At 44.2% G+C, this 25,124-nt stretch overlaps 1 protein-coding gene across 1 annotated transcript; it reads left to right on the top strand.

Annotated features, from left to right (window-relative positions):
- On the top strand, positions 1-24,902 carry LOC119396547 (GRIP1-associated protein 1). Its single transcript, XM_037663803.2, has 22 exons — positions 1-112; positions 450-516; positions 3,142-3,203; positions 3,904-4,038; positions 4,885-5,038; positions 7,024-7,039; positions 7,119-7,204; positions 7,931-8,001; positions 8,139-8,218; positions 8,952-8,999; positions 9,088-9,265; positions 10,078-10,212; positions 10,997-11,092; positions 11,920-12,066; positions 12,430-12,654; positions 14,956-15,087; positions 15,152-15,254; positions 16,194-16,345; positions 17,536-17,646; positions 19,051-19,144; positions 20,026-20,189; positions 22,661-24,902. Exons 1-22 carry the CDS (start codon positions 71-73, stop codon positions 22,730-22,732), a joined length of 2,370 nt encoding a protein of 789 aa, XP_037519731.1. The 5' UTR covers positions 1-70; the 3' UTR covers positions 22,733-24,902.
- The last annotated feature ends 222 nt before the right edge of the window (positions 24,903-25,124 follow it).

The following is a 25,124-nucleotide window of genomic DNA, read 5'->3' as shown; positions in this document are numbered from 1 at the left end:
AGGAAGCTAGCGCTAGCAGCGCAGCGTCGGCAGGTGTCGCCGTTATCGTCATCCGCAGAAAGATGGGAACATGGCGGCTACGCTCTCGGACGATGAGTTTCAACGCTTGCAAGTAATACTGCGTTTTATTGTCATCACGGAGTTACTTTCGTGTCCGATGCACCGTGCTTGCAGTCTTCATATCAAACACCGCGAGGCAGAGATTGTGTAAATTGCTGGTGTTAGCTGTGCCGCGCCAGAAGCGTCTTATTCGCGCGTTGCTTTCGCAGTTTTCGCATTTGCATCCCTGTGCTGCAACTTCCGAAAGCAGTACCGCTTCTATCTTACCATAGCAACAGGGCCTTTTCAGAAGTGTAATGCTCTCTTTTTAACTGTGCGTTACTGCGCAACTTGCTACCGTGTCCCGTTTATGTCCTAATTTCATCTTCCCAAACTGTGCATGAAACCAGACGCAGTTGCTCGATCTGCGGAGTAGGAACTACAACTTGGACGAACACTGCAAGCGCCAGGGCCAAGGTAAGTACTTCGCCGCCACTTGATTGCAGAATAGACCACGGAAACCTGTGTCTTTTGCAAGAACTCTATCTCTTTTTCCTTTGTGCATTTACATAAGTCGCGCGGAGGGCGGATGGTGTCCTTGAAGGGTATAGTAAACACGTCCAGCATGCGTAGTTTCGTCACAACTCAATTTAATGATGCAACGCGGGAATTAGTCGGTTATAGTATTGCGCTGTCGTTGGGTCTCATGTGATGCTTTCTCTTCCTGGAACGTCGTGTCGGTATTTCACTTGTCTTCCGTCAGAGCTATCAAGCTTGCGTTGCCTATTGCTGTCATAGGCGGATGGCCCACCACTTGCCATCGCGAGCGCTGGAGCTGGCTTGACACGCGCTGAATAATGCACTGTCTGTGCTACATTGCTTTATGTAGTGGACGTTTCCTTCTGGCATACTAAGGCGCACTAGCGGCAGTACTCAAAAAGAGAAAAAGGAAAGAAGTCAGGGTTCTTAGAAAAAATTAGGGAAGGAAGTCTCCCATCCGCAAGCGCTTAAGAGTGTATAAGCCATTCCGCGACAGTGAAGGGATCTACCAGTATCAAGCGCAGGGCTTCTTTCTTACCTTTCGTTTGGAGAATGCATCCCATCAATACAGTCAGGTTGCAAAGCGTGACCCCATCAGAAAAGCTCAGGTGTGTAGCTGCCTATGTCCAGTTATTGGTAATGATAATGAAACTCTACACATCTAAACGCAGTATGGGTGAAATAAAGAGCTCTGAAGCACCAGACCAGTACTTAAAGAATCCCTGACGGTTTTCTGAATTTATGTAAGTGGTCAGGCTACAGCGACCCAGAATAAATAATTGGCATCACAATTAAAGCAAAGTACATTGTATCAAGGGAGCTGCAGCAATTCAAAATTTCCATTCTCCCTAGACGTGATTTCTCTCATCTTCCGAAAGTGGTCAGGTCATAGCTCCGCATTCATCTTTCTTCTGCTAGGGTGCCGTAAATTACGTAGGCAACCTTTCATGTTTTTCTGGTCGATCTCTAGGTGCTACCATTAGCAAGGGCACTTGTGATTCCTTTAGACGTACAAACGCCAAGAAGATGATTAGATCGGTCACGCATTTCGCATCACAAAACAGTGCCTTATCCCAAAACAAGGGATCCGAAGGACCTATACTGTGGGCTCAGTGGGTCTGTAAAAAATCACGAGATTTATAGCGCGGAACTTCTACACAAGGGACAAAGGAACACGACGAGCACAAGCGCTAACTTCCAACTAACGTTTAATATCTGCGCTCGCAAATATATACAGTGAAAGAAAGAAAATAAAAGAAGAAACAGCTACAGCCACTCATCTGATCATTTGCGAGCGCAGATATTAAACGTTAGTTGGAAGTTAGCGCTTGTGCTCGTCGTGTTCCTTTGTCCCTTGTGTAGAAGTTCCGCGCTATAAATCTCGTAATTATGGATTACCAACTGGCCCGAAGCAACGCCTTGCTGTGTAAAAAATCATCAAACCATTTAAGGGTCCCTTTAATTCGACAATGTGCTAGGTTAAGTCTTACTTGTCTGGGTTATACTGTGTTGGTTTCTGTTACGAAGTCAGTCTCGTAGCACTGATGTAAGTGACTAATATGGATTCATCATGTTGTCATCATCCTGTTCTATGTCAATTGCATGTCAAACGCTTCTCCCAATGATCTCCAATTTGCCCTATCCTGTGCAGGCTGATTTCATTTTGTTCCTGCAAATTTCCTAATTTCATCATTCCACCGTACTTTTTGTTGCTTAAGGGACCCTGCAACACTTTTCCAAATAACCATCAAATGGCTTTCTTAAAGGAGTTTATTGCCTCACGAATCGACCGCCGCAGATATTTTTAGAATCTGTCAAGTATGAGCGGAGTTACAGAGATTTGTCGTATGCTGTAATTGCTCTCTCTCTTCTCTCGTCCTGACGAATGCACTGGAAGCTAAGCAGGGAGGGATGGCACGGGTGAAAGAAGTTACGTCACTTGCACGTCATGACCTTGAGCACTTTTCCCTTTTTTTTTCTTCAAATGCCGCTTACTTTCAGTGATCGCGAGCGGGCACGTAGCGGCCTCCTGCGGCGGTCACTGTAACTATGCAGCTTACGATGCTCAAATCAGCCAATGGCTGTGAACAGGGGCGTAGCCAGGGGGGGTTGGGGGGGTCACCCCCCCCCCCCCCCAATTTTCAATTTTGCTTGCGTATATATACACGCACACATACAAATGCACGCACGAACATACATAAAGTATGGTTGAAACCCCCCCGAAAAAAATTTCTGGCTACACCCCTGGCAGTGAATTTGGGTATATGGCATCATTTGTTGAGAGAAGAGGGAACAATTTCTAGCTGACTTTCAGAATTAGTTATAAATTCCCGGCCGCGTGCTGCGCTATAATGTTTGGATTGCGTGTTCTCAGGAGCCTTGACTACCAATCGGCAGTGTTTTCTGACCATGTTGAAAAAGTGTTGCAGGGCCCCTTTAAAATACATCCTAGACAATCTATGTTACAATCAAACATACTGTATAAACTGCTTATACGTAGCCACCTTGTCTTTTTCAAGTTTCTGCTTGAATCAAGTTTATGCTTGATTTTTTCTTTTTCAGAACTTGTAGCTCTCCGACAGAGTCTCGATGAGCACAAGAAGGAGCTGTCAAAGGCTCACTCGGTAGGTACTGCGTGGTAGCGGGTGGTTCCAGCAAGTTTGTTTCACTTAGGAAAGTAACCAAGAAACTCACTCTACATTGTCCACAATACCATAGGTTCACCGCAATGGCTGTCCCCTTGGGACGTATCACCTTATGACTTAAACGAGAATGAATAATGTTATGTGCATCCTCATTGAACGTAACCAAATTATGCACAGCAGGTGTGGAGCAAGAAAGTGTGAGCAGTGTTTTAGCCATGCTTGTTATTGGTTTTGTGTCTGGTGTTTTTCCTAATTATAAGATGTTTCCTTTTTCTCACAGGCATTAGCAGAGTAGGTTGTGAGGTGTTCTTATGCAGAAACATTGTTCCCAACTTCGTGACAAAATGTGAATGTTGTCGCTCTGCTGTCGTAGTACAATTTATGTAAATTAGTGCACATGACCTAGCCATGTAATGTTCTAAAATTTGCAATACATCTTCCATTCAAGAATATGAATACTGTTTTTGTTTAAGCAAGCACGTGTTTTCCTTGATCATGCATTTGTGAGAATACAATTTTAAATGCCACAGTACAGCAGAAATTAAAAAAGAAGAAGTTTTCAAGCACAGTGCCCTCCCTTAATGCCTGTATAATGAACACAGGTATTCTTATGTTATATGTGTGTTTGTAGTAGTGAGGTTCCACTGATCATGACAAATGAATAACATTCTGCATGTAGGCCCTCAGCCGGAGCAAGAAAGCCAAGGAGGTGGAGAAGCTGATTGTGGACAATGAAGTGCTCCAGCGCAAATTGCAAAGCCAAGAAGATGAGTTCAGGCTGCAGAACCAGACGCTCATGCAGGAACTGTCTGCTGTGAGTGTGGCCGTCTGGGGCTTAGGGGTGTTGCATGCTGAAAATTGGGGGCATGCGCTTGTTTGCATGTGTATCGGTGCCCGGTGAACAGATTGTAGTATAGTGTTTCCTCAGAATTGCTGTAATGCATTGTTTTAATGGGGTCATGAGCCATTTTCCCCAAGTAATCATTGAATGACCTCAGTATCGGAGTTCATTGCCTCATGAATTGATTGCCGCAAAAATTTCTCGAATCTGTCAAGAACAAGCGGAGTTACAGGGGTTTGTTGCCCTCTTTACGCGCTTTCTCTCTCCTCTCGTCATGACGAGTGCACTAGAAGCTACACAAGAAGGGATGGCACGGGGGAAAGAAGTTACATCAGCGCATGTCATGACCTTGAGTGCGCGTGATGGAACATGATCGCTCTCTCCTGTTGTGGTTCCTGTGCATATGTGTGGCTCACTGTCTGTGTAACTTTAGCAGACCATGGAGCACAGCCAGCACGTGGCGACATCTCGTGGCAAGAAGCACATGCAATCCAAACGCCGCTCTGGATTTATGTCGGCTATTGGCCAATAGCATGCTATCTGCTGTTTGACATCAAACAGCAGGCGCTGGCAGCTCGAAAGAGAGTGAGCACAGGCCTCCATTTGAATAAATAGGGTGCCTGCAAAAATGACAACTTTGCGCTCCACTTGTAAATTCTCCTAGCTGCGCATGACTGCAAGATTTGGCTGAGATGTCCGCAGCAGTGTCTGCTATCCACAGAATCTTTTTCTTGCCAAGCACGAGGGGTTGTTCATGACCCCTTTAAATCAATCAACTTTCTTGCATAAAGAAACGGCACTGTTCGCGCATGTGTGCAGACGGTCACCGCGAACGAAGCGCTGGAAAGGAAGATGGAGGAGCTGCAAGGTGTGCGGCCACCCAAGAGAAGTCCCGAGCCATCCGACCAAAAGTCTCTCGACGAGATACGCCGCCTTCAGGCTGAAAATCTGGCCCTACAAAAGTCGCTTGCAGGTGAGAAGGGGCCTCTGTTTCCCATTTCTCTGGTTTTACAGTGTGACCTATAACGGTGCCTTCTTAGAGTTGCCTTCTATACAGGTACAAACCTTCCTATTTTATTGGTAACCAGTGTCCTACACACTAAAGAAGTATCGACATCGTATTTCTTGTTTGCCTTGTTTTGCACTTAAAGAAGTTATTTTGAGTTTAAAGAAGGTATGTACAGGGGTGGTACAGCTGTGCCAATTGTGTCAAAGTGCTACATTTTCGACTTCCTGCGCCAAGTTGCGTCGTAACTGCAGTATTTCCTGAAATTGCCCCATGCTGCTCCAAAACGCAGAAACCGACAACCGCAAATTCGTTTACTGTCCAGTTTTAGCAGAACTCGACAGTGGTGTAAACAACTATGATTCTGCTTCGTCTGCAATATCGAATGTAATGTTCCGTATGAAACTGGAATTAGGAAAAGTAGACTTCACATCGGACTAAGACGCGCTGGCTTTTATGGTGCTATATAGTCTCACGTTCTCGGCTTGCCAAGTAGCTGCCGACTCCATGCAGATACGCCGTACCGGCGACGCCTGGAACGTTGAGAATTGGCCTGGATGAGTTGTTGTCCTGGCTGCGCACGGTGCTTTGCTCCCCGAAGGCCGCATCCCTGACGGTGTCTGCTTAATCATGCAACATGACTGTCGTGCAGACGACACTTGCTGTGTATTTGGACACATGTTTAGGAAGCCTTGGTTCTGCTCCCTCGGTTCCACTCCTTGTTAATTTTTTCAACTTGCAACTTTACCATATGAATAACTCTTACATGGAACATTTGCCCTAGCTGTCATAAAATAGTTTCTTAAGAGTACTTTGGTTCTGTGATATTCCGGAAATAAAAAGGTTGAGTTGCTTTTTCTTTTTTTGACCTGGTGCTCGAAAACACAGTTTTTCTGCTCCTAAATGCTATTTTTTCATTCTAAAAGGATAGGGCGGGCAAACACGGAGACAAGAAAGAAGTTGGGACACCACAGCTTCTTGCTTCTGTCCGTGTTTGCACGCCCTGTCTTTTTAGAATGAATACTTACCAACTAGCTCAGCTCTCTGTTATTCTGAACTATTTTTTCTGCTCCAAAAACTGCTCCAAAAGCTATCTGAGCTGTCCCACCCCTGTATGTGTTGTAGAAAAGATAGCAGCAGTACACTGCTGCAGTAATGCTTGGTGCTGCAATGCAGTTTAAATGTTGGCATCCATGAAGCAGATGGGTCATTACACTGTCTTGTCCTGTTCCTGTAGCTGCTGTGGCTGCCACATGCAAGCGTAGCCACGAGTAATGCGCCTGGTGCTCTTGTTAATTTATTTTATAAGAAGCAGCATCGTGCCTAGTATCAGTGCTAAGCGTCAGCAAATTTTGCTCTTTCGTACATTATTCCAGTGTTGTCAATGATACTAGGTACTGTGTCACCTTTAGTACCAAATCAAAACATAGTATCAAATTAAAATATAATTGTTTTCCAACCTTCATGCTTGCTGTCACCCATTCGCATGTGAGAACTGTTTTCAATTTTATAAAACTCTTAAGAATACCTTTCAGTACCTCCTTGAACAATGCTGGCGTGCACCTGAGTCATCAGGACTAAGGTTGACATAAAGGTGCAGTAAAATTTACAGGAACAGGGTTTGTTAACTGGATTGTCACTGCTAACTGGATGTTGAGCTCGTGCCATTATTGCCATGTGTAAAGTTTTGTGACAATAATGCCATCTTCTGATTTAATAGGAAAGTAATCATAACATTCAAGCTTTCATAACTGTTCTCATTATCTAAAGTGAAGAGTGCTAGCTAGTACAAGTGCTGTAGAAGAGGTCTAGAGTTAGCTTCTTTTGCAGGCTTTTTAGTCTGTTCAATGGCTCGGTGGTTCATAGTTTGAATGAACTGCGATGTTGCTTCAGTTTGTTTTTGTGTCTGCCGCTGAAACTTGCTTGAACTTGTACTTTTACTCTTTTTGCAGAACTTCGAGGAAGCACGTGAGTGTTGACCTATTGCCTTTCCGTCAGCCTCCACAAGCTTTTGGGTCTCACTGCACGTTGTCCTTGTGCATTTCAGAAATGGGCTTTTGCCTGCACCCGATCACCCACTCATGGTCGACGGTGAAGACGGCCTGTCCGAAGAAGTCGACCAGAGGGCGTTGGGTAGGCTTCTTTATTTCTATTGGTGGGATTTTCTCATTTATACGAAAGGTAACCGAGCTTGAAAGTGACAACAGTGCACCTGGAAGAGATGATTACGTGGAAGCACTTCTTTGTGAGCCCTTTACAGCAATTGACATCCTGTTTTGAGATCAACGTGTGGCATCGAACATGATCTGTTTCGTCTGTAGACTTAAAAGACTGCCATCTAAGAGGGTTGTTGAGTGCCTGCGTTACTGAGTGCCAAACACGCATGCTGCTTTAGACACATGCCAGGTGCTTTGTTTGCATTGCGTTAAAACGCAGAGTGCTGGCGTGTTCTTGAGCCTCGAGTTGTGCCTTAGGAAAATTTCACGTCGGCGTTAAGTGCAACCCACTGTCTGCAAAATGCTAGCACAAAATGTGTTATATCCGTGAGAAACAAGACATTGGCAAGCTGGTCTTGCTCTTCGTACAATACATCATTTACACGAGTGCCGTCCAGGTCCTGCCTTTGCATGAGAGTTTTCCAGCTTACCAGGCACCTTTCTGCAGCAAGAGTGCATCTTTCATTATTGTGTCATTATTGTGAAATAGTAATCAACTAATACAAGCGAACAAATTTTTCTTCGTAGTGCTTTTGATTGCAGACTGCTGATGTCTTATCTATTTTCCCGAGCTTGCTTACCTTCTGTAACTGCTGACAATGAATACGTTTGAGTATTTTATTGTTTCTGTCTTTCCTTTCAGATGCCAAACTTCGGCTTAACATTGAGATCGAAGAGAAGAACATGCTTAGAAAACAATTATCCGAAGTAGAGGTGGGGTCGCTTCATTGTTCTTTCTTTCTAATTTATACATGTTTTGGGTGGATATCTTGCAGTTGAATGTTGATGTGGCGGCATTACAATATTTCCTTCTTTTGCACTTTTGTGTTTTGTCTCTGGTTCTACCTCAGGAAAAATTAAAGGAAGTGACGGAGAAAATGGAAGAGGAGAATGAAAAATTGATGGAGAAATTAAAACGGAAGCACGAAAGGTAAAACTTGAACATCTGTAAGAGTGTTTATCACTAATCTTGCACTAAAAGTAGGGATCATAGATGTTGTAGTATGTCCATACGAATTCCTTGGCACACAAATGTCAGTCGACCCCGATTTATTCGTAGGCATTTTTTGAATACTATTCCCTGATTTTTCTGCTGCCTTTGAGCCCTTCGTGGTAACTTGAGAGGTTGACTAAGCTAAGTTGGCTGAACTCGGTGAAGCCTTGTTGTTTGAAAGTTGAACTTTCTGCATGCTAAAGGTGTTAAGTTCCGCGGAAAATTGAGCATTGTATTTAGAACACACTATCAAATATAAGGGAGGCGCTTTCTCAGATCTCTAAACAAACAAGTGAAAAGGTAAGCCTTGTCTTGCGCTCGTGCAATACAGTAAGCATGTTTCAATGACTGCCATTGCATGTTTTTAGAAGGCAGAATACTAGTTTTGGATATCATGTCTTTTGGGACTTCATGAGTAAGGGACTATACACGCGCTATCCGCACACCCGCTCCGCACGTGGCGGGACACCTGCCGCCCGCAAACGCAGGAGGAAAAACCGGTACCCCGTGTGCGATGATTGGCGTCGTTCCGGTTTTTCCTCCTCCGTTTGCGGGCGGCAGGTGTCCCGCCACGTGCGGAGCGGGTGTGCGGATAGCGCGTGTATAGTCCCTAAGGACTGTGTAGTCGGTACCTAAGATGTGAACTTTATTTCTCCCTCTCTCACCTTAGCTTTCTTCAGATCCAGCAAGAAAAGGACAAGGTGTTTGCAGACAGCAAGTGAGTGTTTTGACCCGGTCGTTTGCTTTGCCACTTCGTCTTGTTGGCGAGGTAGTAGTACCGACCGCATTGCTTTGGGATTTGACAGGAAGGCCCTGGAGACAATGCAGGTGGCCAAGGATCGTGAGATCCAGCAGTTGAAGGAGATGACTCAGCGCTTGCAGAGCCAGCTCAACAGCGCCCTGGTCTCCCAGCAGGACCACCAGACTGTGAGCACGACGACAATTCAGCAGCTCGAAGAGACCATCACTGAGCTTGAGACAAAAGTGAGTGGTGCACGTCTTGCATCTATGAGAAGCCATGCTGGAACTCCCAGAACCCATCTGAGATCAGTTAGTCGAGGCGTGACCATCTGTGGCACTAGCTTGTTATCAAGAACACCACAGAAGATTGATTACTCACTGTTGTAACATAGTAGCTGTGACATTGCATTGCTATAATCGAAGGACGGCTTGAATCACCAACCACAGTGGTCATATTTTGTTTGGAATAAATGTAAAAAACAGTTATGGGCGTGCATTTAGGTGCATGTTAAAGGACCCCAGGTGGTATAAATTCATCCGGAGTCCCCTGCTACAGAGTGCCTCATAACCATATCTAGATTCTGGCGCATGAAAATCTAATTGCCATACATTTGGGACAGCTAGACCTTTATAAGCGCTCTGCTGGCTTCGTAGATCGAAGTACAATTTAGATTTAGTAACACAGTCTGGAACCAGCAGCACAGTTGACAGTGTTGGTCTAGGAATACACTTGAACCTAACTTTTATAAATAAATGCATAAAAAAATTTGATTTTTTAATATGCGTCCTATATTCATTGGAAATGTTTGCACAGATAGCAAAAATAAATTTGTGGCTCGACGTTGCAGAAAAAGTTGAAGCATGAGGCACCTTATAGAAAGCACGGTTTTCTTTTGTTCAAGCTAGATACGTGTTGACTCGCCCAGCTCACAGTTTTGATCATGCCACTTATCGGCTCAGCATGCCACCTACGAGGCTGCGGAAACGTCTCTTGTGGGTCCATTACATGACTGTTGGCAGGAAAGCCATTCAAATGGTTTCTCGATTGCTTGCAGTTGAACAATGCTTCCCCAGAACGCCTGCAACAAGCCCTTGCTGAGAAGGCTTCCTTGGAGATGCTCCTTCGAGAAACCACCGAGAAATGCCAGCAGGCTGAGGCACAGGTTGCGAGCCTTCTCAAGATGAATGAGGTAATCTGTTTCATTGTGGACCTTTGCATCGACGTTGTAGTAGTCCATTGGAAGAACAGAAACGCTCATAGCCGACTTAGTGTGCAGCTTTCCAAACTTGTAACTAGCAGGTAAACAAGTCAGTAAAAAACAGTTTGCCTTCCTAGCTTGCGGCAATGCACTTTCTGAGGTCTAAAGATGCTTTTGCCAATTGAAAGATCTCATTGCTGTCACTCCTACCACTTAGCCTTTTACATTCCTCCTTTCTCTAAAGACCAGTCTACTTGGCTGGTGCTGACAACGCTTATTAGAGTATCATTGTCCGCTGCAGTGTAACAGTAGTTACAGTGCTCGGCTGCTGACCCGAAGTTTGATACCGGCCATGGCAGTCTCATTTTGATAGAGGCAGAATGATGGAAGCCCATGTACTGTGCGATATCGGTGCACGTTAAAGAGCACCAGATGGTTGAAATTTTTGGAGCCCTCCACTATGACGTGCCTCATAATCATATTGTGGTGCTGGAGTGTATTATTAACACTTATTAGAGTAGACATTACCCTTGCAACTGCTGTATCAATGTAGCCCTACTTGTAATGGCTGCTTTGGTCTGTTGCTGAGATGTTAGCTGCGATTCTTGAATAATTTAACGTCACCATTTCAAAAGACCTTGTGCATGAGTGTATTTTCTGTGGCCCAGTTGCTTCACTCCTTGTGTGACAGTGCCTGTGCCATTGCTATGATTCCCTTGCAAAATGTTTGTGGTTCCTTGACTGTAGTGTTGGACATGTTTCATTTTGTTTTCAGGAGATGGGTTCCAAGATGACTGCCATGCAAAATACCATCGATGGTTTGGAGGATGCATCGCGAAGCAGTGCCATGGCAGCCTCGGAGGCCAACAAGGCAAGAAAGTCTTTTTTTTTTCTTGTAATGAATAATAACTATATGTTTTAAGAAGCTTTTTTCTCTGTTGTTGTTTGTGCAAGGCGGTAGCAAAAAGTTCCCGTAGACTTGAGGGAAGTGTCTACTGACACAATTCAAGCTGATCAATTCAGCCAATCTAAATTCAGCCCTTCTTACCTTGCTTCTAATATTGCAGTTGAAGCAATGCAGACACATGGGGCCTGGCAAGAAGGCCCGATTCATCTAGCGTTGTTCAGTGCTTTTGCAGTTTTCTTAGAACTCTGGCACAGCTAGCTATAGTCCATGTCAACTCCCTTGCTTTCGGAAAGTCTAAAATGCAGTTTCCTTCTGACCTTACACTTTGTACTTAATTTCCAAGTTCTTGATGTAAGTTGTGCGTGGTATTTTCTTAGTGAACGCTATTAAGATTTTGAGTATGTGCTGCGTCATATGCTCGCAGGACTTCCTGATGGAGAGGTTGGGAAATGGCAGTATAGTTGAAGCTTATGCAGCAGGTGCAGCCATTTCAGTGCCCGAACAGCACGAGAGCTGCCATGGTGGTATAGTGGTTACAGTGCTCAGCTGCTGACCCAAAGGTCTCAGGCTTGATCCCAGCCACGGCGGTCGCATTTTTGATGGAGGCAAAAACGCTAAAGGCTCGCGTACTTAGATTTAGTTGCACGTTCAAGAACTCCAGGTGGCCGAAATTCCCGGAGCCCTCCATTACGGCGGGCCTCGTAATCATGTCGTGGTTTTGGCACTTAAAACCCCAGGAATTATTATTAGAATGACTCAATGTGAGACTGAATGGGTTGTGCTATGTGCAGGTGGCCGAGAAACGCAAGGCTCTGGTGGAGGAGATGGGTGCCCACCTGCTCGAAGAGGAGGCCAAACACAGGAAGGCCATGGAGGAATTGGAACAGCAATGCCAGGAGAAGGTCAACCAGCTCAATGCCGCCTTGCTGGAAGAGCAGGTAGGAGAGTTGGCAAAAACGTTTTTCTTTGAGCGACATGCCTTTAATGCAGCGTGAAACGTGTAATCGGCACTAACAATGTTGGAAGATATAGAGATGAACAAAGAAGGACATTCTCGTGTATGTGACCATCTTAATGCTTGCAGACTTGTATTCGATGAATGGTTGCTTGTGATGGTGATGTGGACATTGTAAAATCAACTTGGGAGAGGACGGAAGAGTGTGAAAAAAGCGCAATTTTACTTCTTGATTCTTTGCAACGATGGGAATTCATATGCAAAGCCTTACCATGTATTACGATGCAAGCATAACCATACAGACCGCAATTGTGAGCGTATTTTGTACCTTTGTGCATTTTTCCAGGAACACTCGGCAAGGGCAGCGGAGAACGAGGCAGCCCTGGCGATGTACAAGCGGCTGCTGCCTTCGCTCAAGGAAGAAGTTGTTCAGCTGCGGGCCGAGGCACAGGCGCGAGTGAACGAATTGCAGGCGGCCATCGAGACGTCCCGGCAAGAGCTGGAGGAGTGCCGGACACGCCTCTCTCAGGACTACAGCAAGCTCAAGGCGCAACTGGACGATGCTATCAAGGTGAGAATTTGAACCGTTGTGCCAACCCTTAATGCCATTGCAGTTCAACCTCAGTGTAGCAAGGTACAGTAAAACCTCGTTAATTCGGATCTCAAGGGAATGAAAAAAATGTCCGAATTATCTGAATGTCGAATTAACGAATGCATGACAAAAACGCACATTTTCAATTCCTTTATCAAATACCTTTATTTTGAGAAGTAGTCCGTGATGCTTGTTTGTTTTTTTGTGGACAGCTGGGCGGCAAGGACTAGTTTGCGGGCATGTGACAAACCCTCTAGCGCAAGAGTATTACCTGGGACATCGTAACAAAACTCCTCTAGAACGACGAGAGCGTCCGCGGCTTTTTTTGCGGTACGACGCACCGGGCATAGTTCATCGCACGGGTCTTCGTCAGACGCCTCATCCGTCTCACCGAGGGCAGCACTGATGATCTCGTCATCGTTCTAGTGACCGGCGAGGACAACGCCGTCATCAATTGTAACGTCGATAGTGTGCTTCTTTTTACTTCGAACTGACGCGTCACCTCTTCTTTGGAAGTGCCGTCTTTGAGTGCCTTTAGTATCTTCACTTTAGTTGCCGTCGCCGGTTCCGACATCGCGGCAGGGTGATATATCACACCACCACTCTGGTGCGACCACCACCTTGCGCACCGACACTTCCGATACGCTGATATATCGCAACGCACCGAAGAGCGGGGAAAAAAGCACAACCGACACCTGCAGGTCCGCACGCTATCCGTGTGAGGCCTTGTTTCTTTGTGATCCGTTCTTCGCCTTTGACAGAACGATGCGTATGCGTGCTACAAAACGCCACCGTGCGTCCCCTTTCATAAGTTTTCGAAAAAAAAAAAATGCGGTTTTCTTAGGCCTCCGCGATCGGCATCGACAGCGCACCGTTGCTGCCGGAGCCCATCTCGGAGACCATAAGTTTGCACATGTGTGGCAAAGAAAATGCAATGTGATAAATATTATGTCCTCCGAGACGCAATTTCAGTTTCAGTTCCACCGTCTTTGGCTTGCCTTCAGTCTGAATTAACCAGTGCGCGCACAATTTTGTGTCAAATTAGCGAATGTTTGTTGCCATAGGGCTATGAACATTTTTGAAGGGAGGGTGTGGGAATGACAAATTATCTGAATTTACGAATTAACGGGGGCCAAATTAATGAGATTCTACGGTAGTACATGTTAGAAAAAAACTTCATTATCTGTTTTGAACTTGTTTGCATCGCTCATGGGGTCGTACTTTGCAAATGAGTTCCGCAAAATCCCGCAAGGTGGCAGAAAGGTTATGAAATGGATGAAGCACCGGTTTGTAGCACGAAGCCACAAGGAAATTCATGGGGATTTCTCAAAAAGGAAAGCTTCTTAGTTGAAGAAAAGGTCGTCCTGGTCCGGGGATCGAAAGGAAAGGTGTTGGTCCCGTGTTCGATCGCCAGACCAGGATGAATTTTTCTTCAACTTGAGTAGCTTTCCTTTCCGAGAAATCTCCATGAATTTTCTCGTGGCTTCGCGCTACAGACGGGTGGTTGCCAGTTATCACTTTCATGAGGTTGTGCTTTCTTAAAACCTTCACATTTTGCTACATACTGCGGTGTTATCATTCATCTCAAATTTTCTTGCCAAGTTGAGGATATCTTGGTATCTTCACAAGTGGTTGGAGGTGAACGCCTCCACAGAGAAGTATCATGAGCTCCTTGCAATGCTGCAACGATTGCCATGAAGTGAACAGTTTTACCGCTTACGAAAGCAAAGCGATGTCAAGTAATTTTTTAACCGTTACGTGCGAGTTATGTAATCTTGCGAGGTTTGTAGAGTAATGAAATTTTGCAAGACTTCTGCATCTTCTCCATGAGGCCTTTAGAAAATGCGAAAAAAAATTAAAAAATGCAGATTTGTTTATGGAAGCAAAAGTGCCAGGCAAATTTTTTTTTTGCTATCCCAGCTCTGCAGATGTATACAGAATATATAGAAAGTCTGTGAAACACACAGATGTTTAGAATGAGAGAAATTTGAACCAGCTGGTAGGAATTCACTGTGAAAAATAAACTAGGCATGCAGACACAAGCAGGAGGGAAGGGAGACAGCGTCTGTGTGATTGGCTTCTTTTATCTTGTTTCCTCGTCTCTGTGCCTGACTCTCTCTACAATGACGCGAAGGCTCCTTTTAATTTTTCACATTGTGACTTATTATGCTGGTAAAAAGATTTGAAGTTGTGCAGTCATTTCGTATTGTAAATTATTTTTTCCCTAAGTGATTGCTGAGCACTTTCATGAGGGCTGTTTTCACATTTTGGTGTTGCCAGGACCTGACCATCCAGCTGGAGATTTCAAACAGCCAAAAGTGTGAGTTCGAGGAAGAAGTCAAGAGGCTGAAGCAGGAAATAAAGGACAGCGTGGAGGAGCGCAAAATTCAAGACAAGAAGGGCCTTTCAATGGTAAGCACATAGAGACGCCATCTGGTTGTCGTTTACTCATGTTGTCATTACGCTTCAATCTCAGGTGAAGGAGCTGAAGAGGCAGCTTCAGACAGAGCGGAAGCGTGCTGACAAGCTGCAAGAGAGGTTGCAAGAAATTCTCAATGATTCCAGCCTTGGACGGTCCGGTGAGTTTGCTGTTCAGCTTCTGCCAGGGATAATGAGCGTCTATATCTTGCGGGGACATTAATTAAAGAAAAGTAATCAGCTGAGTTCAATCGATAAAATTATTAGTCCAGCAGCTTGCCATTCTTTTCTGTATAAGAATGTGTGACTGTTGCATTCGGTACTGCAACCGAAGATCCCACTGCTGCTTCTACATTTGGATTCTTCGTGACAAGACTGATGAGTTGACACGAACCCCTGCGTGATTTCCTCATCTGCTGCTCCCTGTATGATTCAGCTTGTGGTGGTGTCACTTGACGGGCACAGTATATTGAAATGTAGGTGGTGTCGCTCAGATTTTTCATTTTTGTCATTTTCTTGCTTATGGAAGCTCTGCTCCCATTGAGAATGACGAATTCATTATCATAGAAGCCTAATATTTTGATCTAGCAGAACGTAACATTTGCCTCAAGTTTCCCTTTAATTTGTTCGTAAGGAATTATCTTTAGTGTTAGGTTGGGCATCACAGTTTTTCCTGTGGTTGCTTTTGTCATTGATGTTAGTAACAGGAAGGATGGCTGGCATGAAATAAAAATGGAAGTACGGCAGCAGCTGTCGAATGATTGATTGATTGATTCATTCATTAATTGATTGGGTTTGATGTCCATACAATCATCTCGGTTGTGAGAGAGATGTCACAGTGGAGGGCTCAAGTTGATGTTCACTAGCTGGAGTTCTTCGATCTGCACCTTAATTACAGCATGTGAGCTTTTTTGCATTGTTGGCTTCACCAGAACGTGACCACTGTGGTCAGGAGTCAAACCTGTGCTCTCGTGCTCAACAGCCGAGTGCCACAGTCTAAATCTCGCAGGGTTCGGAAGATCAGTAGCTGTGACATTGGCCGAAGTATCTGACAGCCCTTACAAGAGGTTATCTTTGTTGTCTGGTCCCTCTGTGTTCAGATGACTTGTTCCAGCCAATCAGCTGCGAGGAGCGGCAGCGAGGTGACTCGAGCAGCATTGGCTCCTGGAGCTACGTGTCTGCCAACAACGAGAACTCGAAGGACAGCACCAACAACAACAGCAACGGAGCGTTGTCATTGAATGGAGAGCAGGTTGGGTTGTGCCGTCAGAGCAGAATTCTATGCCATAGCCTTCGTTCGGACAAACGAGGTCGCTAGTTACACGCGTGTGCATTAGCCACGGCTGCATTTTGTTGAGTGCCTGCTTAACTCCTGGCACAACTAAGCTCTTGAGAGTGAAAATGAAAGCCTGTGCGGTTCTTTGAAATCTTTTGAGCCAACCAGGCATATTTTACTCACGTAAAGGTCTGCGTGCAGGAGCTTTGTTTCTTTTCGACAACACCTGTAGGTAGCTAGAGAGCCAATTTCCGGTGTTTCCTGGGAACAGTGGATTCGGTGTCTCAAGCCAGCGATCTGTGCAGATGCTTCTTTAGAATTGGCTGCTGGGAAGTTCTTTAATGATGCCATCTGGGAAAACACTTTAAAGAAGGCAGTTCCTTTAGAGCTTCAACAAACTAAAAAAGTTTCTGGGCTTTGAAACACTAAGGATGGCTGCATTAAGTGCTTCTCTATTCATGTTAATGAGATCAGGCACGTAGCCAGGATTTTTTTTCGGGGGGGGGCCCAAGGCCTAATTGTTCGAAAGAAAGCCTTTCCATGGCAAAAAGAAAAAAAAATGCCTGGAAGTATAGAAAGCTGGACGAATTTCGGGGGGGGGGGGGGCCCTCGCGCCCCCCCCTTGCCTACGTGCCTGAATGAGATGGTAGCGCAGGTCCAGCTAAAGATAAATGGGTCTTTCTCTTAAGCACAACAGGGCTTAGCATAGCTCAGAAGCACCAACAGTGAAGAAAGCTTGAAACAGAAAAGATAGGTATGTTAAATAAAAAAAATTGGTTTGCTGCTTTGTAAAAAGGAAGAGGCATATGAAGAGATGAGAATAGTGAAATATAGTTACGGTAACGGGGACTGGCGAGCAGGAGTGTAAGGTGGCATGCTTCGCTATCACAGCCTACCGTGCAGGTGCGTATACCATAGCAAGCTTGTGCTCTAGCTGCCTATAGCACACATGTACGTGTGTTCTCTGTGTTCTTGAATTGTATTTGATCTTCATATCCTGTTACTACGCTTGTACGTGTTTGCTTCTAACTTTGTTTTTTTTTAATCTTGTGTGAAAAATTATTTTACTGCCCAACTGCCACGCCCTCAAAAGAGAGTAGCAGTATTGTAAATAAATAAATGAATAAATAAATAAAGTGTCTGTATTTGTTCCTCTGTCCCCCCAGGCTCCCCCACCTCCCAACAAGGCGTCCCCTGGCCTGCTGGAGCAGGAGAACAATGATCTTGTCAGCCGTCTTGCATCCCTGCAGGAAGAGAAGTGGATCTTGGAGGAGAAGGTTCGTGCATGCTTACGCCGCTGTGCTCGCATCTCAGATGGTTGGGTTTGGGAGTGTCGGGCTAATTTGTATTCATATGCATTCTGTCAGCAACTAACGGGTCGGAAGTGTGGAGTTTAATAAGGAATCTTGAGAAGACATTAAAGGGACCGACAATTGGCCAGAGCATGTAATTAGATACTGGTGGAAATGAAAAGATGATGAATTTAGCGACAGATTCAAGCATTCTTTCCATGATCTGTGTAGTATTTATACTTTTAAATTGCGTCATGCAGCCTAGCGGAAGTGCCTTGACGCTGAACAGTGGAGTCATTCCGTTTGCTGTGCGTCGTCTGATGCTTTTATGCGCACTATAATTAGTGCTAAAAATTAGGTATGTATACTACTATCCATCCCTGCTCTATTCTTTGCTGCTTACGAGCTAAAAGGAGTTGACATTGAGAAGCAGCGCTGCCTTCGTGCCAAGTAGTGGCCTAGTGGGCCATGTTGAGTCATGATGCATGCACGCACTGTGTGCATGCGTAACAAACCGCAGCACATAAACACGAACTGCTTTTACGCTCACCTTCCACCGTTTGCAGCATGTGTTGTGTGTATACGACTTCATAGTCGTTGCAGATAGAAAATATCAGACTATGAATGTTTCACGGCATTTTTTGTGTTAATATTCCGTGATTAGACACTCTGACTTGTAAGCTTTTTTGCTCTAAATAAAACTGGTACCATAAAAATTAGTTGTCAGTCGCTCTAAGGACAACACAATATATGATGGAATGAAAAAAAATGTCATGCTTAGTGTTAATAAACAGGAAGAGAGCCGCTGGGTGGATTAGAGGGCAAGCAGGCCTGGGCAGCTGATATTTTAACAGACGTTAAGAGGGGGAAAAATAGAGCAGTGTAGCTGCACTGTATGTCAGTGCCTTCACTGTGTTTCTAGGTTTTAGTAGGTGACAGTGGCAGGCATATTATCTCGCATCAAAAATGCCTCTTTCCGGCCCATCACATTCCATCCAGAGAGAAGGCATCAGAATAACTATCTGGTGCTTTTCGTTCACATCGCTTTGCTGAAAGTGTGGTCTTCCGACTAGTACCAGCTGGTATAGTAGCAAATACTCTACTGTCCTGCAGAACTGCTGGCACAGCACAGGGTTCTTCCACTATGCCCACATGCAAGTGATAGGTTTCTATCTGTTTTCCTTATGCCTTTCATACATTGCATTGCTGGCTGTCGGTGTGTATTTTCTATGCAAGTACGACATCTCTCGGCATAAAACGGATGCTGGGAGATTTTTGCTGCCGAAATATGTCTATTTCTATAGACATATTTGCCGTTACCGTTTCTTGTGTGTTGTTTTTCACAGTTCACTTGGATGGTTATATAGTATATATTTTTGTTTTCTTCAGATAAACCACCTTGAAGTGAGCAATTCTGCCATGGCTGATGACCTGGTCAACAAGACAGCCATCATCCAGTACTACTGCATGGACAGCAAATACGGTGAGGGCACACCACATTCGGGGACAAAGTTCTGCAACTACGCAGTGTGATAGCTACGGGCACGAAGCCGCCGCACATATACAGTACTCATGGATTGAAATGCGAGATTTTTTTTTTTTAGTATAACGACTGCTATGAGCAATTGCTTGTGATGATGGCATCATGTTGCTGCAAATCTGGCCCTTAAAGCTAACGTCAGCTCTGATGTAAGTGCTCGAGTCAAAATTACGCTGATATGATGCAAACTGTGGACGCTGGAAACTGAACTATGTGTATTACTTAGCCCTGAATTTTCACTTTTCAATCGGCGAGTACTGTACCATATGTCCACAGAAGTAGCATGAATGGGCTCAACATCACTTTCGGCTTCACTTTTGGTGGTGTGATAACTGGGCTTTTTCAAAAGACTCACATCGCGACTGTGACAAGTTTTCAAGAAAGCTGTGATTTCTAGATCAGGCATGTAGGTCGCCTGTATTTTTATTTTGCCAACTCTAGTTGGTGAGATTTGTCGTGACTATGCCGCACATGTAGTGTGCCTGGTACATGCGAGTGCTTTGAATTTCTTGCTGGCTTGTTTCTCGCTGGTTGAACACGGTAAGGTGTTGCCATCTCTTGAGAACTCCCAAAAATGTATACGTTGCATGATGTAGTTAGATGCCATAAATACACACTGGAGAAGAGCATAAAGCTTTGTGAAAACAAAGCCAATACCGGTTGTAGGGAAGCTATTGCATTAAATTATCTAGGGTGCTCCGATGCTTTTCAATTTTTCTTCCTTGGGTTCAAAATCCTAAAACCTCATTTAAGACAAAAAAAATGTTGAAATTTTTTAAAGTTTTGACATAATAATGCGTTCCTCTCCATGCTCATTGCCGCAGAGCCATGCTCGGGCACCCACCACCCATCGTCCACGGAGAAGCTGACCGTCAAGCGGCTAGTGGACTTCATCAAGGACAAAGGAGACGAGAACCTCAAGGAAATCAACCGTCGGATGCAGCGAATGCTCGAGGAGACGCTCACCAAAAACATGCACTTGCAAAAGGTGGGTGTGTAAACATGTCACGACCGACCTGCCGCCGGGGTGTAAGACTTATGGTTCTCAATTGCTAACCCGAAGGTCGTGGGATTTGGCCACAGCTGCCGCATTTCGATGGAGCCAAAATGCTAGAGGCTGGTGCGCTTAAGATTTACGTGCACATTTAGAACCCTAGGTGGTTGAAAGTTTCTGGAGCTCTCCACTACGGCATCTCTCATAAATTATCTTGACTTTTGAATGTAAAACCCTGACAGTTATAACGTGTCATGACTTGGCACTGGTCCTGATGTAACGAAATGAGTAATTGTTTTAATTCGTGCAGTCCTTGCCCTCACTCAAACTGCTGTTTACAGGTTTATGTTAGTTCAGTCACAACTCGTGTTTCGCACACCTGCGAGTGGAACCATGTGTTGCATAGCACATGGGAGTGCAACCACACACAGCCACATGGGAGTGCTACGCAACGACATGTCTTACACACATGTGAGTGCTGTGCAACCAGATAGTTTGCATAGCACTCACATGTGCATGTGGTTGAATGTGTTTGCACTCCCATGTGCTATGCAACCAGATACATTGCACAACACTTACACATGCATGTAGTTGCACTCCCATGGGTTATGCAACCACATGGGAGTGCTATGCAACCATATGGCTCCTGTAAAATGAGTGAAGTTTATGTGGCAGCTCCTGTATGTTGCACAGTGTACTCGTGGAATTTGTAACCTGTGAAGGCTAGCACTTTGCATGCAACAAAAGTGCTTTCAGGTTTGCTCAGACATTGGCCTTACTACACACTCAGCTCGTGAAATATGCCTGAGAGAGTGGTTTTACGACTTCTTGAGCTGCATTGTTGTGAAAACACGATTTCGGGAGTGTTATTTGCAGGGAATGTGTATTTTGTTTGTTTCTAAGAATTAGAGAACTTCGAAAAACTTGGAGGACGCTTGAGCTTCGCCTTCAGGAGTAAAACGCAATAGCGTAATCGGTAGGCATGTGCAAATATTTGAGCACTTCGAATATTCAAACGAATACTACAGGATTCGAGTTTGCTTCGACACTAATTTAAGTTATTCGAAATTTGGAAGTATTCGAAATGGATGAATAAGCGTATATATTAGACCGCATATGCAAGGTGGTTTCACTGCAGTGTAGGAGTGCTATGCCGTGAAAACACCTATCCAGGAAAAACTTCCACTGCCGTGAAGTCCAACTTCAGGGTTAAATGAACATGTTACCCTCATATCGATTAATCATTTTTTAAGTTTAAATGCTTGTTATACTGGTTTATATGCTCTAAGTATAGTAAATTTTTAAATGTGATGTGTTTTACCGGTTATCACTTGCGTCCTGCTGAAATTCAAATCCTGCTACTATTCAAAGTTGCTTCCACTTCACTTCGAACCAAAAAGAATGGCATTCGCAGGTGCCTTGTCCTAAATTTAAAAAAATATGATGCAGGTTAGTTGGGTCATGACATATATGCTAATTTTTCTTTATAATATGTGATATATACTGTTTGAACTATTCAATTAGAAATTGTTCGACCAAATCACTGTTTGCTTCGAATTAACTTTGAAACTAGAATTTACTATTTGCACATCCCTAGTAATCGGGCCCCTTGTGCATTGCCTTACCATTTGCTAGCCTGTCTTAGGTTCTCGGTGGGTGCCTCAATCATGCCACAAGGAAATAAACATCTGTGTGCGTAAAACTGGCCATTTCAAACTATCCTAGAATGCCTACTGCAAGTACAGTCACGAAGTGTCCACTACGCCATAATTCTTCCTTTTGCGAATCGGCAAAGGGCCCACTATGCATTCGTAAGGCAACGCGTGAACCTATGTAGCTGCTCACTTTGTTAATGCTTTTGCTGCTGATGATAATTAAATATATCTGAGTGCTTTGTAATGGGTGGGCCTTTAAAGCACCCACTCATTGCGCAATTCAGATGTTTTGACGCCTGGAGTTATTCTATGCTTCTGCCACACAATTAAATGCGTTAAGGAGACTCCTCCCACTACATGACATTCACGTAGTGTTTTTTTTCCGAAGCAATTTCAAGCAATGGCGTGGTTCTGTGGTAGAGCACCTGCTTGCCACACTGAAGGCCTGGGTTCAATTCTCATTCAAACCGAAGATTTTCATTATTTATTTTATTTGCATCTTTCTCGATTTTTCGCTCATGGACAATGCTGATTTTTCACTCACAGCCAATGACGCTGATGCTGACACCGACACCGGAATTTCTGCAAAACGAGCTCTTTAGCGCTATCGTGTTAATACTGAAATTAATGTCAGAGCAAATATCAAATGTAGTAACATTCGATTGAGTATTTGAAAACATCTAAGATATCCCCCAAACCTAATCATTTCACCTGAATGTGCGTGCTTGTACAGTATCACCAGGGCATTTGATGCATGTATGTTTTGGCAAAAGTGTTTTTTTTTTGTTTCGCACTCTCTCTCCATCGCAGGATTTGGAGGTGATTTCTCAAGAGCTGCACAAGCTGAGGCAAGCTGGTGACCTGTCGGGGGCTGCTCACTGAACTCCCCTTCGCGCCTCTATTTTGAAAGGCCGTAATCAAAACAGTGATCTTATACATAGTGTGAATGGTTTTTGTAAATAGGCTTTGTAAACATGTCAGCTGCTGTTATTAGTACTTTTTTTTTTATTAGGGTGAAGAGGCCTGAACACTATTGGGAGAACCAGGCTAACATGCTCTGGTGTTTACTCGGCGTAGCATGTGTAGTTGATGACGACAGTACTGCACATTTCAAAGCCGCCCCTCTTTTGCTGACAATGTGGTTCTTGTGTCTGTTTTTAAGTTGAAAGTAAGGTGCCTACATACAGTCATGTTTTTTTCTAGGCACGTAGAAGGCTTCCATCATATAAATGTTGTGCACAGCCAGCCACAGATGTTCATGGGACCCGGGTTGCGTGATGAGCATGAATTTTGGTACTGGAAGAGGCTACATGAAAATTCAGCATTTTTAAGAATCACTTGTCCTCTGAACCTTTGTGGCTGACTGTATGTTCTGTCTATCATAAAAGTATCTCCTGCTAGGATCTTGCTAAAAAATATTAATGATATAAAAACACGATGCAACCGTTGTAGCTTGTACCGGTGAGATCGTAGAACTTGGGTTCACGTGTTTTCTCTGATTTAGACTTTGAAAGCAGAAACCTAAAAGAATGTTGGTGGCTGTTGCGATATGCGCTACATTGTAGTCATTTCTTGGTGTGGGATATTTTGCAACTACAATGCATGTGTTGTTGCACAATGCAGTTTTTGTTCAACTCCTGGATTACTTTGCACAGTCTTGACAGTACATGCTTTTCATGGTATGAGCTTATCTCTGGCTTTCTGCATGCAAGGTATCTTGTGTCTTTATACATCTGGCTTAAGTTGTGCACTAGTGGTATTTAAATTCGGTGCATTGTCTTCCATACAAATAGCTGCTGTGGTCTCACCATTATAACCACGCTTCTCACATTTCTCTGCCCATCCTTGGTCTTTTGCCTCGAATATGCTATGCACACGTGAAGCTTTAGTTACATGGCACGAGAGCCCAACTATGAGTTGCTCCGCTGTGGCAGTACAAGTGTTCCTGGTGACCATTAAATGAATATGGCTTCAACAGATGAAGCTTTAGCTATTTAAGTCCTGACATTTGATCAACTGTGGTCTTGGAAGCGGAAACGGTCAAGCCACGTCATAATGAAATTGCGTTGGACATCAACATGCCTTCATTATAAGTGATGTTCCGTACAGGCATATGTTTGTTACACACTGTTATTGCACAAAAAGTATCTTTCACTCAGTTTTATATTTCCATCTGGCATGGCATTTAGGTCCAAAGATACATCATATTGAGCGTGAGAAATGGGAGACGATTTCATATTGCAGGAATATAAAATTTTATCGCGTTATTGCCATTCATTCTCCGTGTATAATTTTGCGGATTCATTTTATCGCTTTATGACTGATAAGGGAAAAGATATGGAGAGATGTGAAGCATCAGCGATTGGAAACATTGTTTGACATTATTTTTGGCTGCTTGCTAGCTTGACGTTACATATTGTTGTTCCTGTTATATTATGGTTCCCGCAGTGCCACTGAATGTACATCCTTCTTCCCTGCCCGATTAGCAAGTGAGCTGCTTACATATAAAAGCTCTGTGTTCCAGGGACATTTCTATCGCTTTTATTAGCTGTATTCAACCTCAGAGGTTTTAATTCAAATGTAGCATGACAAAGAGGTTTCCATTTCTTAGCACAACAAGTCTAAGGGAGCTTCACATAGTCATATCTGTAAACAGTATTGCAAGCATGCCTTGGCACTCTCTGTTTCTTCCTATGCACGTTTTGTACAGTGAGTTCCTTCTCTCTTATGCTTGATGCTATCTCATTTCAGGGTTTGCACCTACGAAAAGCTGCTGTATTTTGTACATATGAGTCTTTTGCACCGGTGTCCGAAACCTCGAAACCTTTTAACGATGATATTTTGTGCGATATTTGGTGCGTTTGTTGGATAGGTATATGTATGTATACACTGCCTTGCAAATGCAACAGCCATTGCTTTTCAGTCTGTAAATATGCGGCTGTGCTCCAGCCTTTCGCAAAATTTTTTGGTGCTGGTCACAGTTGTCTGGAGTGTGCAGTCTGTACGCGTAGATTATGTACAATGAGAAAAATAAACTAACCTATTTCAAAGAGTGCGCCTGATGTTTGCGTAAGGATGTGTTCTTGTTTTCCGACTTTTCGTTGTAAATTGTTCTGTATAAAGTCCAAATCGACAACATCGTCCCGCGCGTCGTGTGTTCTTAGTGCGAGTGAAAGCGCGCGAAGGAATCGCTGCTCAAGAGGAAATGAATCGAGCTGGTCGTCTCCGTCCCGCAAAAGGCACATAGAGATAATAGCCGGATAAGAGAGGGGGG

Source organism: Rhipicephalus sanguineus, chromosome 6 (assembly GCF_013339695.2).
Source record: "Rhipicephalus sanguineus isolate Rsan-2018 chromosome 6, BIME_Rsan_1.4, whole genome shotgun sequence".
NCBI classification, from domain to species: Eukaryota; Metazoa; Arthropoda; class Arachnida; order Ixodida; family Ixodidae; genus Rhipicephalus; species Rhipicephalus sanguineus.
This window is presented reverse-complemented; position numbering and strand designations above follow the sequence as displayed.